The sequence below is a fragment of the Acartia tonsa genome, chromosome 14 (genome assembly GCF_053477335.1).
Source record: "Acartia tonsa isolate MP-2025a chromosome 14, ASM5347733v1, whole genome shotgun sequence".
Classification (NCBI taxonomy): domain Eukaryota; kingdom Metazoa; phylum Arthropoda; class Copepoda; order Calanoida; family Acartiidae; genus Acartia; species Acartia tonsa.
The window spans coordinates 31,316,697-31,333,505 of NC_137273.1; the positions used below are offsets into that span (position 1 = coordinate 31,316,697).

General features: G+C 32.1%; 1 protein-coding gene across 2 annotated transcripts in view; it reads right to left on the reverse strand.

Annotated features, from left to right (window-relative positions):
• LOC145306283 (aquaporin-7-like) overlaps window positions 1-15,039 on the reverse strand; it is a 28,249-nt gene extending 13,210 nt beyond the window's left edge. The window contains exons 1-5 of one of the 2 annotated variants that reach the window (XM_080148356.1): window positions 14,840-15,039; window positions 4,153-4,246; window positions 3,277-3,326; window positions 1,706-1,770; window positions 160-245 (exon numbers count right to left, since the gene is read on the reverse strand). In XM_080148356.1, coding sequence (XP_080004482.1) covers window positions 160-245; window positions 1,706-1,770; window positions 3,277-3,326; window positions 4,153-4,246; window positions 14,840-14,900 — 356 coding nt within the window. In that variant the 5' untranslated portion in view covers window positions 14,901-15,039. The remainder of the gene's footprint in view (window positions 1-159; window positions 246-1,705; window positions 1,771-3,276; window positions 3,327-4,152; window positions 4,247-14,839) is intronic. The other variant, XM_080148358.1, reaches the window with a different exon arrangement.
• Between the last annotated feature and the right edge of the window lie 1,770 nt (window positions 15,040-16,809).

Here is a 16,809-nt window from a genome sequence, read left to right on the forward strand (position 1 = left end):
TGTCTAACAAACTGGTATCAATTTAATGTTTTTTTTTATTATTCGTGGAAAATTGTCTGTAATACGATGCTATACATGGCATTTCAATATGGCAGATGGCCGGTTCTAATTCAACGGATATCGATCGGTTTGAGCCATACTAGAAAGATGTTTCCTTACCAGACAAGGGCGTCCCAGTAGACCAGGAAGGTGACACAAGACGCGGCAAAGGACCCAAGGTACTGCGCTCCAAGATAATGGGGCACCTACAATAATAATTACATTTTATATGAAAGTAACAGGATGTCTATAAGTCTATCTGTTTGTACTGAAATATCTCGCTAACCACTTAACCAATATGGTTCTTTTCTACAGAATAGTTTCTCATAGGTCATGGGAAGGTTTGAAACTATTATGGATGAGGGCACCACCAACCTCCAAAGAATAATCACCCATAAAAAAAATTATCCTCCACTTCAAGTGCCCATAAAGCGCCTTAATTATAATTGTACATATTTTGAGTCCAACTTTGTTAAAATATTAAGAGTGGGGCTTTGAAAATAAATGTACAAAATTAGAGTTTTACCTTCCACCGTGGAAACTTTCCAAGAGTTGTCATAGTTTATAATTACTTTGTGAGAGCGCCATAATAGTTATTGTACAAATTTTGAGTCTAGTCTCTTTAAGAAATAAGAGTGGCGCCATGATAAATGTTCAAAATTAGAGTTCTACCTTCCAACAAAAAAACTTGACAAGAGGGGTAGCAGTTTGTATTTTTTATAGGGTGTCTTATTTAAAGAGTGCCATAAAATTTTTTATACAAATTTTGAGTTTATCCTTGTTAAGATATTATAGAATGGCGGCGCCATAAAAATAAATGTACAAAATTTGAGTTTTACCTTCCAACATGGGAACTTGCTAAGAGCAGCCACGGTTTGCAATTTATAATAGAGTATCATATTTTATGAGCGCCATCAAAATGATCATACAAATTTTGATCCTGCCCTAGTTAAATTATTACATAAGCGCCATAAAAAATATGCAAAAAAAACTCGAGTTTTACCTTCCACAATGGAAACTTGCCAAGAGTGGCTATTGTTTATAATTACTTTATTACTTTATGGGGTCATAATTAGTGATGGGAATCCGGATCCGGATTCCGAATCCAGAATCCAGAATCCGCCCAATTTTCGGCCAATTTTGGAATCCGAATCCGGAATCCGTTTTTTATAGCGGATTCCGGATTCTAAATTGGTAGGCTAAAATTACCGTTTTTTTCTTATAACTCCCTCTGTTTGAAGGCAAAGATCAAAAAAAAATTTTCTACATAACAAATTTTAATAATTACTAATGTGATGTAAATGTTTTAGTTATGCTGGAAGTCAACACTTTAAACAAATCAAGGCCTCAACCAAGTATCATAGTGATAAATTAACGAAAAAAGCTATCCCTCTGTGACGGACAGCCTTTTAAAATACTGCTAGAATCCGGAATCCGAATCCGGAATCCGCCAAAAATAAGAATCCGGAATCCGCAAGAATCCGTCACTTTTTTTGACGGATTCCTTCAGAATCCGGAATCCGAATCCGGCCCAAAAATTCGACGGATTCCCATCCCTAGTCATAATTTAAGACATCCATGATAATAATTGTACAAATTTTGAGTTTAACCATGTTAGGATATTATAAAGGCGCCAAAAAAGAATTGTACAAAATTTCAGTTTTACCTTCCACCATGGAAACTTGCCAAGAGTGGCCACAGCTACGGATACTGCGGGATTCAAGTGCCCACCTAAACAATACATTTATTAACTTAGAAAAACTCTCAGGCACAATAATCTGTCAAACTTAAAAAGGGAATTTCTATCAGACGAAGATTTTTAATTCTCTAATAATTCGAGCCACGAAAATCAACTATCCATTGCTGACTTATCCTTATAATAAAGTAACAGGATGTTTGTCTATCTGTCTGTACCGAAGGATCTCGCTAACCGCCAAACGAAGCTAGTAAAATAAGCTGACTCAGATTATGACGTCAAAAAAATTAACGAATGAGAGGCCACTATAAATATTACCATTGGTCAATTACAGTGTATACTGGCCTCTCATTGGTTAATCTTTTTTGACGTCATAATCTGAGTCAGCCACTTTTACTAGCTTCCCGCCGAACCGATCGGGTTCTCCTTTACAGAGTGGAATCTTTACAGGTTCGGGGAAGGTTTATAACTATCTTTACGAATTTTTCCTAGACTAAATTCTTCTTAGTAATATTTACTGATTATGGATCTAGATATACTATATTTATTTACTAAACAATACACATGTTATTATTTGTTTATTTTATATTTATTTACAGGGGATCTAAAGGGATAAGACAATGGATGATATATTTTTGTACATCCCCAATGATGGTAGATTAAAATTAATGTTAGTTTGAACCAACCAATCAAGATTTAATAAAAGTCTCAACATTTTAAGCATATGAATGAGATATCGGTTATATAAAACTTTGGGTTCCAGTGTTATTTGAGTACAATGTCCTCTCCCTCCATATTTTCCTATTATATAAAGTATATCCATGGACACAGTGTTTCGCCCTTTTAGGGCTCATCAGTATGGCTCAATTCATTAGAGTTAATTTTGCACTTGACGGAGTTTAACCCGGGAACCCTTAGATTACCAGGCCAACACCCTACCCATTGCGCCATTACCCCATGACGAGTAAGGAATGAAATTTCGACCATAGAGCTCAACCAACTTATGATTAGTTGGGGTCCTTGCACTGTAGTGCGAGTCTATTTAAGATCTAAATAACTACTTAACTTTAAGTAAGATTCATATAGGTTCCGTGATGGTTTTAGGCTATTTTATTTTCAGATTTAAGTTTTGGGGTGGTTTTAAGCTATTTTTCAGCCTCTTTCCGAATATCCCCTAGATGCTAGGTGAGCAGCCGCTAGTTTTCTTTATAAAGATGTTAAGAGAGTAGTGTTTGACCTAATTTCATAAGTTGGAATAATTATATAAGGAAAACAAGACTATTATTTCAGAGAGGGAGGGGATATTTGACTATAAATTATAAGGGTACCCAAATAATTTCAAAATAAGGTTTCCCTTTTGTTGGCTTCAAAACTTTGGGTACTTTTATTAGATATTGATTGGCTGGTCCAAACTTTGTTTAGAGAACGGGTTATTTGGTTTACATCCTTTGCATCTATAATATTTCTAGCTGTTTATCTGCCTGCCTGTCTGTCTATCTATCAGTCTGTCTGTCTGTCTATCAAATTATCTATTTATATACCTGAAACTCCTCCGCTTACAAGAATACCAAGAATAATTCCAACACACCATCTAAAAAATCAAAATTTTATTTTAAATAAAAAGATTTGTACCAATTTTGAGAGTCCTTTTTTGCTGCTAAAGGGTAGACTGGGCTATAGAACATACTTACACGAGGATAAAGGTTCTTTTAACCAAATGAACTTACCCCCAATTAATGGAGAAAAAGTCTCCTTTGCTACTGAGGGAGAGGGTAGATTGGGCTATGAAACATACATGTAGACAAAGGTTCTTTAAATCAAATAAACTTACCCCCATTTAATGAGAAAAAAGTCTCCGTTGAAACTAAGGGAAAGGGTGATCTAGGCTATGTAACAGACAAGAAGACAAAGGTTGTATAAATCAAATGAACTTACCCCCAATTAATGTAGAAAAAAGTCTCCTTTGCTAATAAGGAAGATGGTATACTGAGCTAAATATAAAATGTAGACAAAGGTTCTTTAAATCAAATGAACTTACCCCCAATAAATGGAGAAAAAGTCTCCTTTGCTACTGAGGGAAAGTGTAGATTGGGCTATGTAACATACATGTAGACAAAGGTTCTTTAAATCAAATAAACTTACCCCCATTTAATGAGAAAAAAGTCTCCGTTGAAACTAAGGGAAAGGGTGATCTAGGCTATGTAACAGACAAGAAGACAAAGGTTGTATAAATCAAATGAACTTACCCCCAATTAATGGAGAAAAAGTCTCCTTTGCTATTAAAGGAGAGAGTTGATTGGGCTATATGACATACATGTTGAAAAAGGTCCTTTAAATCAAATGAACTTATGCTACTTATTGAAATGGGCTATATAACATACATGTAGACAAAGGTTCTTTAAATCAAATGAACTTACCCCCAATTAATGGAGAAAAAGTCTCCTTTGCTACTGAGGGAGAGGGTAGATTGGGCTATGGAACAGTTTCCAAACAAAACTAGCACAAAGGTTCCTAAAATAATAAAATATTAAATATTATACAGAACAAGGATGACAACATCTATAATTAGCGAAGCACATGATTTAATATGTTCAGTAGTCAAAAAAAAGATAGGGAAATACAAATAGAAGAATTATAGAAAATCATGAAACCTTAAGTTAAAAGCCTTTTGGTATATGACCGAAGGACGGACGGACAGACAAAGTAAAATGCATACTGGAAACTGATTAAAAAAGGGATATCTTCAAACCAAATAATTAGCTTAAATAGCAGCCGAGAAAATCACCTTTTTACTAAAGTAGTACAGACCGACGATGGGAGAGGCAAAATGAATTATAGAGTGCTATGATTACAGAAACCAGAAAGATATACGGACGGAAATTTAGTTACAGAGGGAGGGAAACATTGAACTGTAAGTGTTACATACTGGTACCCAAAGTTTTATATGCTTACTCTCATCAATGGCTAAACTTTTAAACCAATAATTTTAATCTACAGATGAGGTAATTTTGTTCATCATAACTGAGGATGTACATCAATGTATAGCCCATTGTCTAATCCCTTAAGAACCCTGATTGGTTTAAAGATTAAAATAATAATCCATTGGCCTATCCCGAATTATGTATATGGCTTCTAAAGTTCTAATTATTAAGGATAAAATTAGAGGTCAACAGCATATTATTATAACAACACAAACAGCCCAATTTATTATTTACTAGTTTTTACGCCCCTAGAGGCCTCTAGGGGAACGTAAAACGTTTTCTTGAATGTTAAGTATCTATGTTAAGTTCAGCTGTTTACAAAAAATTATTTTTTTGCCGCTAGATGGGGTTAGTTATTTTTTTAGGATTTCTTTTGGGAGGGTGGATTGTGGTACCCTCCACCAAGCTAGCCAGAATCCTTCCCAGGACCTATAAGTAGCTATCCTGTAAAGGTTCAGTGGTTAGCAAGATCAATTGGGAAGTCAAAATTTTAGCAAAACCCTGGGCACGCCACTGAATTAACAGATAATATGTGGAATCGTATGCACACCAAAATTTTAATTTGATGCATTAATCTTCTAGAATAAGAAAATGTGACAAATTAAAAAACGATAAATTAAGTTGAAACAACAATGAAAATATCCATAAAAGCGAAGCTCTGAAACGGAAAGACAAACGAACATTAACACTTTGTAGTAGAGTGTCAGAACTGAGGTGAGTTCTTAAAAAAAATTTGCCTCACTAAAACAGTTTCCACTACTAAAATCAGTGAGGCTCACTAAAAATTTAGAGGGGATAATTTTGCCTCACTAAAATTTTAGTGGGGCAAACTGATTTTAGTGAGGCAAAAGTTTTTTTTAAGAATTCACCTCTGAATAAGCAGAATATATGTAAATGTAAAAGACTAAACAAAATTTGATGCTTGTAAAAATGCATGAGTTAAGGCTACTATTTAACGACATACTTACATTTTAAGAAACTTGATCATAGAGATGTATCGATTATAACATTAAACTTTGTTGTCCTAGGAATTATCATGCTTTAAAAAAGTTAAATCTACATGTTTTAATTGGACCTACGGACATTTTGGTTAGGGTGTTCAAACTTTTGAACCCATAATTTTGAATAAATTAACGTTGTGTAGATTTTAAATATTTGTAGAAAAGTTTAGACACAAAAGTTTTTGCACAAACCAATCAATGATCAAAACTTATCAGCCAAGGACTGAAAGGACTTTATAAAACTTTGGGTATCAGTGTAATTTACAGTCCAATGTCCCCTCCCTCCCAGGGTTTATGAGAATCGATAATTAATTTCTAACATTAATTATTGTTTATCAATTTAATCCTCTTCTTTTCATTAGAAAGATTAATTAAAAACAATGTTTTTTTAGTACAGGGAGGGGACATTGTTTAATAAATATATTATATAAATGTATAAGTCTAAACAAAATTTTAAGTAATATTCAATTTTTTGAACCCATAATTTTGAATAAATTAACGTTGTGTAGATTTTAAAAATTTGTAGAAAAGTTAAGACACTGTTGATTTGTACACACTAATCAATAATCAAAACTTATCAGCCAAGGACTGAGAGGACTTTATAAAAATTTGGGTACCAGTGTAATTTACAGTCCAATGTCCCCTCCCTCCCTGGATTTAAGAGAATCGATAATTAATAATAATGCTTTTCTAATACTAATTATTGTTTATCAATCTAATACTCTTTTCGTTAAAAAGATTAATTAAAAACAATGTTTTTTTTAGTACAGGGATGAGCCGCGACCGTGGCTCAACACGTAGCGCATCCGCTCGTCGTCGGGAAGGTGAAAGGTTCGAATCTCGGTCCGACACCGCGTCATAACTAAAGACGTTAAAAATGGTTTCCACTGATACTATGTCAGATGCGCGACGTAAATAGTTAGAGTGGGGGGAATGCCTTGGCCCAAAACAGGCGCAACTCGTTACCATGCACAGTTAGGACTTCTCAGACAAAGGTCGTGCATCACAGAGAGTTGGTTGTCTGTAATGCACTGTACCACGGGTATGAGGTGATGGACCAAGAGTCTGGCCTTGAGTTGACAAGTTGACAGTTCAGTCCAGGTGCAACTCACCCATACGACATTAGCATAGTACAGGGATGGAGGGGACATTATTTATTTAAAACATCTCATTTGTAGACTTAAAACGTTTCGTGTCAAATCTTGATTAGGCTGTACATATTATAGAATTATAGGGTAGCTTCTCTACTAGCAAGAGTGGTGTTAATAGTTATTTATCGTATCATAGACAGCTTTCCGCCGGTATAAAAATGAAAAATCATAAGGTTAAAATCAGTTTTGTTATACCCAGGGGACTAAATGCTCGGGATAACAAAACTTTAATTTGTCATGATTTTTGTTTTAATATTCATGGACAATTGTCTGCAATGCGATGCCATACATGATTTTTCAAAGAGGCTGAGAACTGGTTCTAATCCAGCAGATTTTAGTCGGTTTCAAAGCCATATTGGAAATAATGTTTAATAAAGCCAAGGATAAAGAGAAATTTGCAGGGACCTAAAGGGATAGATTAATGTAAATTCCTAATGATGATACACAAAATTATCCCTTTTGTAGATAAAAATTTTTGGTTGAAACGTTTGAACACATAACTAAATAAAACAACTAATCAAAATTATGTAAATCCCCAAAGTTGTAAGGTAACAAATAAGAATATAATTATTTTAAAACTTTGGGGACTAGTGGAGTAAACATCCCATTGTCCACTTTCTCACAGGAAATTTGTGCTGTTGTAATAGTATACGATTGTTATGATTTGATATTAGGAAGTAACTGCAGTATACTAATAGATATAAGATATACGTGGATATATTGTTATGATTTGATAATAGGAAGTAACTGCAGTATACTAATGGATATAAGATATACATGGATATATTGTTATGATTTGATAATAGGAAGTAACTGCAGTATACTAATAGATATAAGATATACATGGATATATTGTTATGATTTGATAATAGGAAGTGACTGCAGTATACTAATTGATATAAGATATACATGGATATATTGTTATGATTTGATAATAGGAAGTAACTGCAGTATACTAATAGATATAAGATATACGTGGATATATTGTTATGATTTGATAATAGGAAGTAACTGCAGTATACTAATGGATATAAGATATACATGGATATATTGTTATGATTTGATAATAGGAAGTAACTGCAGTATACTAATAGATATAAGATATACATGGATATATTGTTATGATTTGATAATAGGAAGTGACTGCAGTATACTAATAGATATAAGATATACGTGGATATATTGTTATGATTTGATAATAGGAAGTAACTGCAGTATACTAATGGATATAAGATATACATGGATATATTGTTATGATTTGATAATAGGAAGTGACTGCAGTATACTAATTGATATAAGATATACATGGATATATTGTTATGATTTGATAATAGGAAGTAACTGCAGTATACTAATGGATATAAGATATACGTGGATATATTGTTATGATTTGATAATAGGAAGTAACTGCAGTATACTAATGGATATAAGATATACATGGATATATTGTTATGATTTGATAATAGGAAGTAACTGCAGTATACTAATGGATATAAGATATACATGGATATATTGTTATGATTTGATAATAGGAAGTAACTGCAGTATACTAATAGATATAAGATATACATGGATATATTGTTATGATTTGATAATAGGAAGTAACTGCAGTATACTAATGGATATAAGATATACATGGATATATTGTTATGATTTGATAATAGGAAGTAACTGCAGTATACTAATGGATATAAGATATACGTGGATATATTGTTATGATTTGATAATAGGAAGTAACTGCAGTATACTAATGGATATAAGATATACATGGATATATTGTTATGATTTGATAATAGGAAGTGACTGCAGTATACTAATGGATATAAGATATACGTGGATATATTGTTATGATTTGATAATAGGAAGTAACTGCAGTATACTAATAGATAAAAGATATACATGGATATAGTGTTATGATTTGATAATAGGAAGTAACTGCAGTATACTAATGGATATAAGATATACATGGATATAGTGTTATGATTTGATAATAGGAAGTAACTGCAGTATACTAATGGATATAAGATATACATGGATATATTGTTATGATTTGATAATAGGAAGTGATTGCAGTATACTAATTGATATAAGATATACATGGATATATTGTTATGATTTGATAATAGGAAGTAACTGCAGTATACTAATGGATATAAGATATATGTGGATATATTGTTATGATTTGATAATAGGAAGTAACTGCAGTATACTAATTGATATAAGATATACATGGATATATTGTTATGATTTGATAATAGGAAGTAACTGCAGTATACTAATGGATATAAGATATACATGGATATATTGTTATGATTTGATAATAGGAAGTAACTGCAGTATACTAATGGATATAAGATATACATGGATATATTGTTATGATTTGATAATAGGAAGTAACTGCAGTATACTAATGGATATAAGATATACATGGATATATTGTTATGATTTGATAATAGGAAGTAACTGCAGTATACTAATAGATATAAGATATACATGGATATATTGTTATGATTTGATAATAGGAAGTGACTGCAGTATACTAATGGATATAAGATATACATGGATATATTGTTATGATTTGATAATAGGAAGTAACTGCAGTATACTAATGGATATAAGATATACATGGATATATTGTTATGATTTGATAATAGGAAGTGACTGCAGTATACTAATGGATATAAGATATACGTGGATATATTGTTATGATTTGATAATAGGAAGTGACTGCAGTATACTAATTGATATAAGATATACATGGATATATTGTTATGATTTGATAATAGGAAGTAACTGCAGTATACTAATGGATATAAGATATACATGGATATATTGTTATGATTTGATAATAGGAAGTGACTGCAGTATACTAATGGATATAAGATATACATGGATATATTGTTATGATTTGATAATAGGAAGTGACTGCAGTATACTAATGGATATAAGATATACATGGATATATTGTTATGATTTGATAATAGGAAGTAACTGCAGTATACTAATGGATATAAGATATACATGGATATATTGTTATGATTTGATAATAGGAAGTGACTGCAGTATACTAATTGATATAAGATATACATGGATATATTGTTATGATTTGATAATAGGAAGTAACTGCAGTATACTAATGGATATAAGATATACGTGGATATATTGTTATGATTTGATAATAGGAAGTAACTGCAGTATACTAATGGATATAAGATATACGTGGATATATTGTTATGATTTGATAATAGGAAGTGACTGCAGTATACTAATTGATATAAGATATACATGGATATATTGTTATGATTTGATAATAGGAAGTGACTGCAGTATACTAATGGATATAAGATATACGTGGATATATTGTTATGATTTGATAATAGGAAGTGACTGCAGTATACTAATTGATATAAGATATACATGGATATATTGTTATGATTTGATAATAGGAAGTAACTGCAGTATACTAATGGATATAAGATATACATGGATATATTGTTATGATTTGATAATAGGAAGTGACTGCAGTATACTAATGGATATAAGATATACGTGGATATATTGTTATGATTTGATAATAGGAAGTAACTGCAGTATACTAATTGATATAAGATATACATGGATATATTGTTATGATTTGATAATAGGAAGTGACTGCAGTATACTAATTGATATAAGATATACATGGATATATTGTTATGATTTGATAATAGGAAGTGACTGCAGTATACTAATTGATATAAGATATACATGGATATATTGTTATGATTTGATAATAGGAAGTAACTGCAGTATACTAATGGATATAAGATATACATGGATATATTGTTATGATTTGATAATAGGAAGTGACTGCAGTATACTAATGGATATAAGATATACATGGATATATTGTTATGATTTGATAATAGGAAGTAACTGCAGTATACTAATGGATATAAGATATACATGGATATATTGTTATGATTTGATAATAGGAAGTGACTGCAGTATACTAATGGATATAAGATATACGTGGATATATTGTTATGATTTGATAATAGGAAGTAACTGCAGTATACTAATGGATATAAGATATACATGGATATATTGTTATGATTTGATAATAGGAAGTAACTGCAGTATACTAATGGATATAAGATATACATGGATATATTGTTATGATTTGATAATAGGAAGTAACTGCAGTATACTAATGGATATAAGATATACGTGGATATATTGTTATGATTTGATAATAGGAAGTGACTGCAGTATACTAATTGATATAAGATATACACGGATATATTGTTATGATTTGATAATAGGAAGTAACTGCAGTATACTAATGGATATAAGATATACATGGATATATTGTTATGATTTGATAATAGGAAGTGACTGCAGTATACTAATGGATATAAGATATACATGGATATATTGTTATGATTTGATAATAGGAAGTAACTGCAGTATACTAATGGATATAAGATATACATGGATATATTGTTATGATTTGATAATAGGAAGTAACTGCAGTATACTAATGGATATAAGATATACGTGGATATATTGTTATGATTTGATAATAGGAAGTGACTCCAGTATACTAATTGATATAAGATATACATGGATATATTGTTATGATTTGATAATAGGAAGTAACTGCAGTATACTAATGGATATAAGATATACATGGATATATTGTTATGATTTGATAATAGGAAGTAACTGCAGTATACTAATGGATATAAGATATACGTGGATATATTGTTATGATTTGATAATAGGAAGTAACTGCAGTATACTAATGGATATAAGATATACATGGATATATTGTTATGATTTGATAATAGGAAGTAACTGCAGTATACTAATGGATATAAGATATACATGGATATATTGTTATGATTTGATAATAGGAAGTAACTGCAGTATACTAATGGATATAAGATATACGTGGATATATTGTTATGATTTGATAATAGGAAGTGACTGCAGTATACTAATTGATATAAGATATACATGGATATATTGTTATGATTTGATAATAGGAAGTAACTGCAGTATACTAATGGATATAAGATATACATGGATATATTGTTATGATTTGATAATAGGAAGTGACTGCAGTATACTAATGGATATAAGATATACGTGGATATATTGTTATGATTTGATGATAGGAAGTAACTGCAGTATACTAATGGATATAAGATATACATGGATATATTGTTATGATTTGATAATAGGAAGTAACTGCAGTATACTAATGGATATAAGATATACATGGATATATTGTTATGATTTGATAATAGGAAGTAACTGCAGTATACTAATGGATATAAGATATACATGGATATATTGTTATGATTTGATAATAGGAAGTAACTGCAGTATACTAATGGATATAAGATATACATGGATATATTGTTATGATTTGATAATAGGAAGTAACTGCAGTATACTAATGGATATAAGATATACGTGGATATATTGTTATGATTTGATGATAGGAAGTAACTGCAGTATACTAATGGATATAAGATATACATGGATATATTGTTATGATTTGATAATAGGAAGTAACTGCAGTATACTAATGGATATAAGATATACGTGGATATATTGTTATGATTTGATAATAGGAAGTAACTGCAGTATACTAATGGATATAAGATATACGTGGATATATTGTTATGATTTGATAATAGGAAGTAACTGCAGTATACTAATGGATATAAGATATACGTGGATATATTGTTATGATTTGATAATAGGAAGTAACTGCAGTATACTAATGGATATAAGATATACGTGGATATATTGTTATGATTTGATAATAGGAAGTAACTGCAGTATACTAATGGATATAAGATATACGTGGATATATTGTTATGATTTGATAATAGGAAGTAACTGCAGTATACTAATGGATATAAGATATACGTGGATATATTGTTATGATTTGATAATAGGAAGTAACTGCAGTATACTAATGGATATAAGATATACATGGATATATTGTTATGATTTGATAATAGGAAGTAACTGCAGTATACTAATGGATATAAGATATACGTGGATATATTGTTATGATTTGATAATAGGAAGTAACTGCAGTATACTAATGGATATAAGATATACGTGGATATATTGTTATGATTTGATGATAATAAGTGACTGCAGTATACTAATGGATATAAGATATACGTGGATATATTGTTATGATTTGATGATAATAAGTGACTGCAGTATACTAATGGATATAAGATATACGTGGATATAGTGTTATGATTTGATGATAATAAGTGACTGCAGTATACTAATGGATATAAGATATACGTGGATATATTGTTATGATTTGATAATAATAAGTGACTGCAGTATACTAATGGATTTAAGATATACGTGGATATATTGTTATGATTTGATAATAGGAAGTAACTGCAGTATACTAATGGATATAAGATATACGTGGATATATTGTTATGATTTGATAATAGGTAGTAACTGCAGTATACTAATGTATATAAGATATACGTGGATATATTGTTATGATTTGATAATAGGAAGTGACTCCAGTATACTAATGGATATAAGATATACGTGGATATATTGTTATGATTTGATAATAGGAAGTAACTGCAGTATACTAATAGATATAACATATACGTGGATACAGTGACAGGGGAAAATTTGTCGCCAATTTAGCCTGCTAAAATGGGCCTCATTTATTGGTCAGTTCTTTCATACAGTTGGAGGGGAGGATGTAGGGTGTAGGGGGGTGAATGAGGATTCTCTTTATTTTAGCCAGCTGCGGGCATCACTTTATAAGAGTACATGAAAATCTGGTTCAACATCCAAGTAATAATATATCAATTATTATACCATATCAAACCAATATCTCCTATATAAAACGACCAAGCTAATATTGCTTGATTCACTTCTCCAAGAGACAAAATGAATTGAAAATGATTGATAAAATCGAAATATATGTCTTAGAATAGTGTATTTTTTTTTTTTTTTAAAAGGTTGAAAAACATACTAACTTTAAAATACTATATTAATTACTAGTAGCTTTGCCCCTAGCCTGTAGGGGCCCCGCCCCATGAGAGATGATATCACGGAAAGTTTTAGCACATTATACCCGATATTTTTTACCAAAAAAAAGTGAAACTGAGTGAAAAAACGGAAGAGATAGAGAGTGAAAGAGATAAAGTTAGAGAAAAAGAGATAAATTGGCCGAAAGAAAAAATATATTTTTGGTAGACCAATGCACTTAAAAATGAATTATTTCTTCCCCAATATTTCAACTGTCAAAAATTATCATTATTATAACAAAATGTATCTTAATTAAAACTTATTCTGCTTTGTTAATCTCTTTATTATTCAGGGGCCTTTTATTCAGAAGGGTGGTATAGGGCAAAAATAGCTGAAATCCTTTTTGAAGACCTAAATTTAAGACAAAATAGCCCAAAACCATCCCGGGACCTTTGTGAAGCTTCCCTAAAATAGAAAATCTAATCTGTTTACTAGTTATCAAAGGCTACAGAAATAAGAACATTAATACTTTATATAGTAGGATGAACTGTATCGACTTGCCCTAGTTATAGATAAGCTGCACTACTACAAATGTATAATAAAAGTACAAAGACTAGCATATATACAGATTGAGTTATAGAGCTCCCTCGCTCCGTGATAGATAAGAGAGTAACATTTGGGTTGTATGCCTGGTCGGCACAGGAATACAGGTATATATAAATGGAAAATAAATCACTTTTATACCTTTAACAACCATAACACTTCAAAAATGCCAAACAAGACACTTTTTAAATATTAGGAAAATGATATATTTATCTGCAATTGTCATAGCCCTGCGTCCCTGGGGTCTGTATGACCTTGTGTGGCCCTACATTGCAAAATCTCCATCCTGTATGCTTTTTACACATATTTTCGTTCATCCAGAGGGACACAAAAAAGCAAAAGCATTACCTAAAAACTCCGCAAGAAACTCCCGCATCACGGGGCTGCGGATGCGCGGGGAACAGCCCATTTTGGCGGGCTTTTTTTCGCGCGCTTTCTGTTTCTGCTCTGGTTGTGTGTGTACACTCACGTGTGGTACCCGCTGTGGTACGGGTGGGAGGGCCTCATGGCTGCGCGAGGCCTAGCAATACACTGAATTGGGAACTCTCTCTCGAGGCTCTCTCAACTCTCACACACACACACACTAATGTACACCCCACGAACACAGCAGACTACAAAAAAGAAGGGATAGGGGTAGAGACAAAACAGGGAAGGGGTAAAGAGAGGACGTAAAGCAGAGGCAAAAGAGGGAAGGAGGATGTTTAGTAAAAGTGGAAGGGATAGAAAAATAACCAAACATTACAGCCAATGTAAAAACTTAGCTCATTTTATATCAAGTGTAGAACAAACGAACATTAACGCTTGTAAAGTGTCAGATCTAGATAAGCAGAATATTAATCTATAAGTCAAAACAAAATTGTTTATAAATTTATTGCTTATATTCATATAACTGTTTAAGGACATAATTACTTTTTTAGATTTAATTATGGAGATGCTTTGCTAGTAATAATTTACCCCCTTTCATAGATATCATTGTTTCGTAGATTTATGTATCTTTCTTCCTTTACTTACATATTTACATTTTTTACATTATCCAGATGTTTAGTGTACCTTTGCTGTTTTGAATGGACGCGCCATTTTCGGAGGCCGTTTTGCGAAGGCCTAGATTTGATGAGGGGGAGAGAGGGGTGGTTGGTCAAAAGGCCCAAAAGATCAGGGATAACACAATGGACGATAAATTGACATACATCCCAAAGGAAAAAATAGCCACAATAGATTAAAAGCTTGGACGCTGATAGTTTGAACTAACCAATCATTATTTTATCAAAGTAACAAACTTTTTTGGCTCAAGTAATGAGAGAGTACGTTTTTAAAAAAAAAGTATAATTTACAGTGCAATATCCCCCGTGTCCCTGTAAAAGATAGACACAAAGAATGGATATAATATTATTTCAATCTAACACCAGATTTTTATGTTCTCTAAAAGAATAAACTTGTAGCTTGCTAAAATACCGATGCCTCCCTTCCACACCCTTTTCTAAACCCCTCCCCTCCTACAGGATGAAAGAACTGACCAACAAGTGATGTCCATGTTAGCAACCAAATTATTCCCCTGTCATAATGTCCCCGTTTATACTACATCCATTATAGAAAGATAAAGTGTTAGCTAGGGGGGGGGGGGTGGAGTATTGAGGTTCTATTGAGTAGAGAGAAAGAAAGATAGATAATTATGTGAGGGAGGGAGGGAGAAAGTTGAAGAGAATTAGAGAGAGACAGAGAGAGAGAGAGAGAGAGAAAGAGAGTGTCGAGAGTTAGAGAGAGAGAAAGAGAGAAAGAGAGAGAGAGAGAGAGAGAGAGAGAGAGAGAGAGAAAGAGAGAGAGAGAGAGAGAGAGAGAGAGAGAGAGAGAGAGAAAGAAAGAGATACGGACATAGATAAAGTGCAATCCATCCATCAAGAAAGACAAATATAAAAAGGAGAGACAAAGAGGTAAAGCGGGGGGGGGGGAGAATTTGCAAACCTCTTGTAATCAATTTTCCAGGATGGCTACGAAACCGATTGACCTCCGGTGGATAAGAACCGGTTCTGTAATAATGAAAATTCATGTATAGCCCCTTGGGGCTAATACAACTGGTTTTAATCTTATAATATTCATTTTAATATCCACATTCAGCTGTCTTTAATACGATATAATAAATAATTATTCCAGGATGACTGTGAATCCGTTCCATTTCCGCTGGATTTCAACTGGTTCTGAGCCATAAGTAAAAATTATGGGGTATAGTCATCGTAACATCGCACCTTATGGGGCGATTCTTCGTATTTTTCACCGTAGCTTTTCTCCTTTTTCTAGCCTCTGCGGGACAATCACCTAACCCA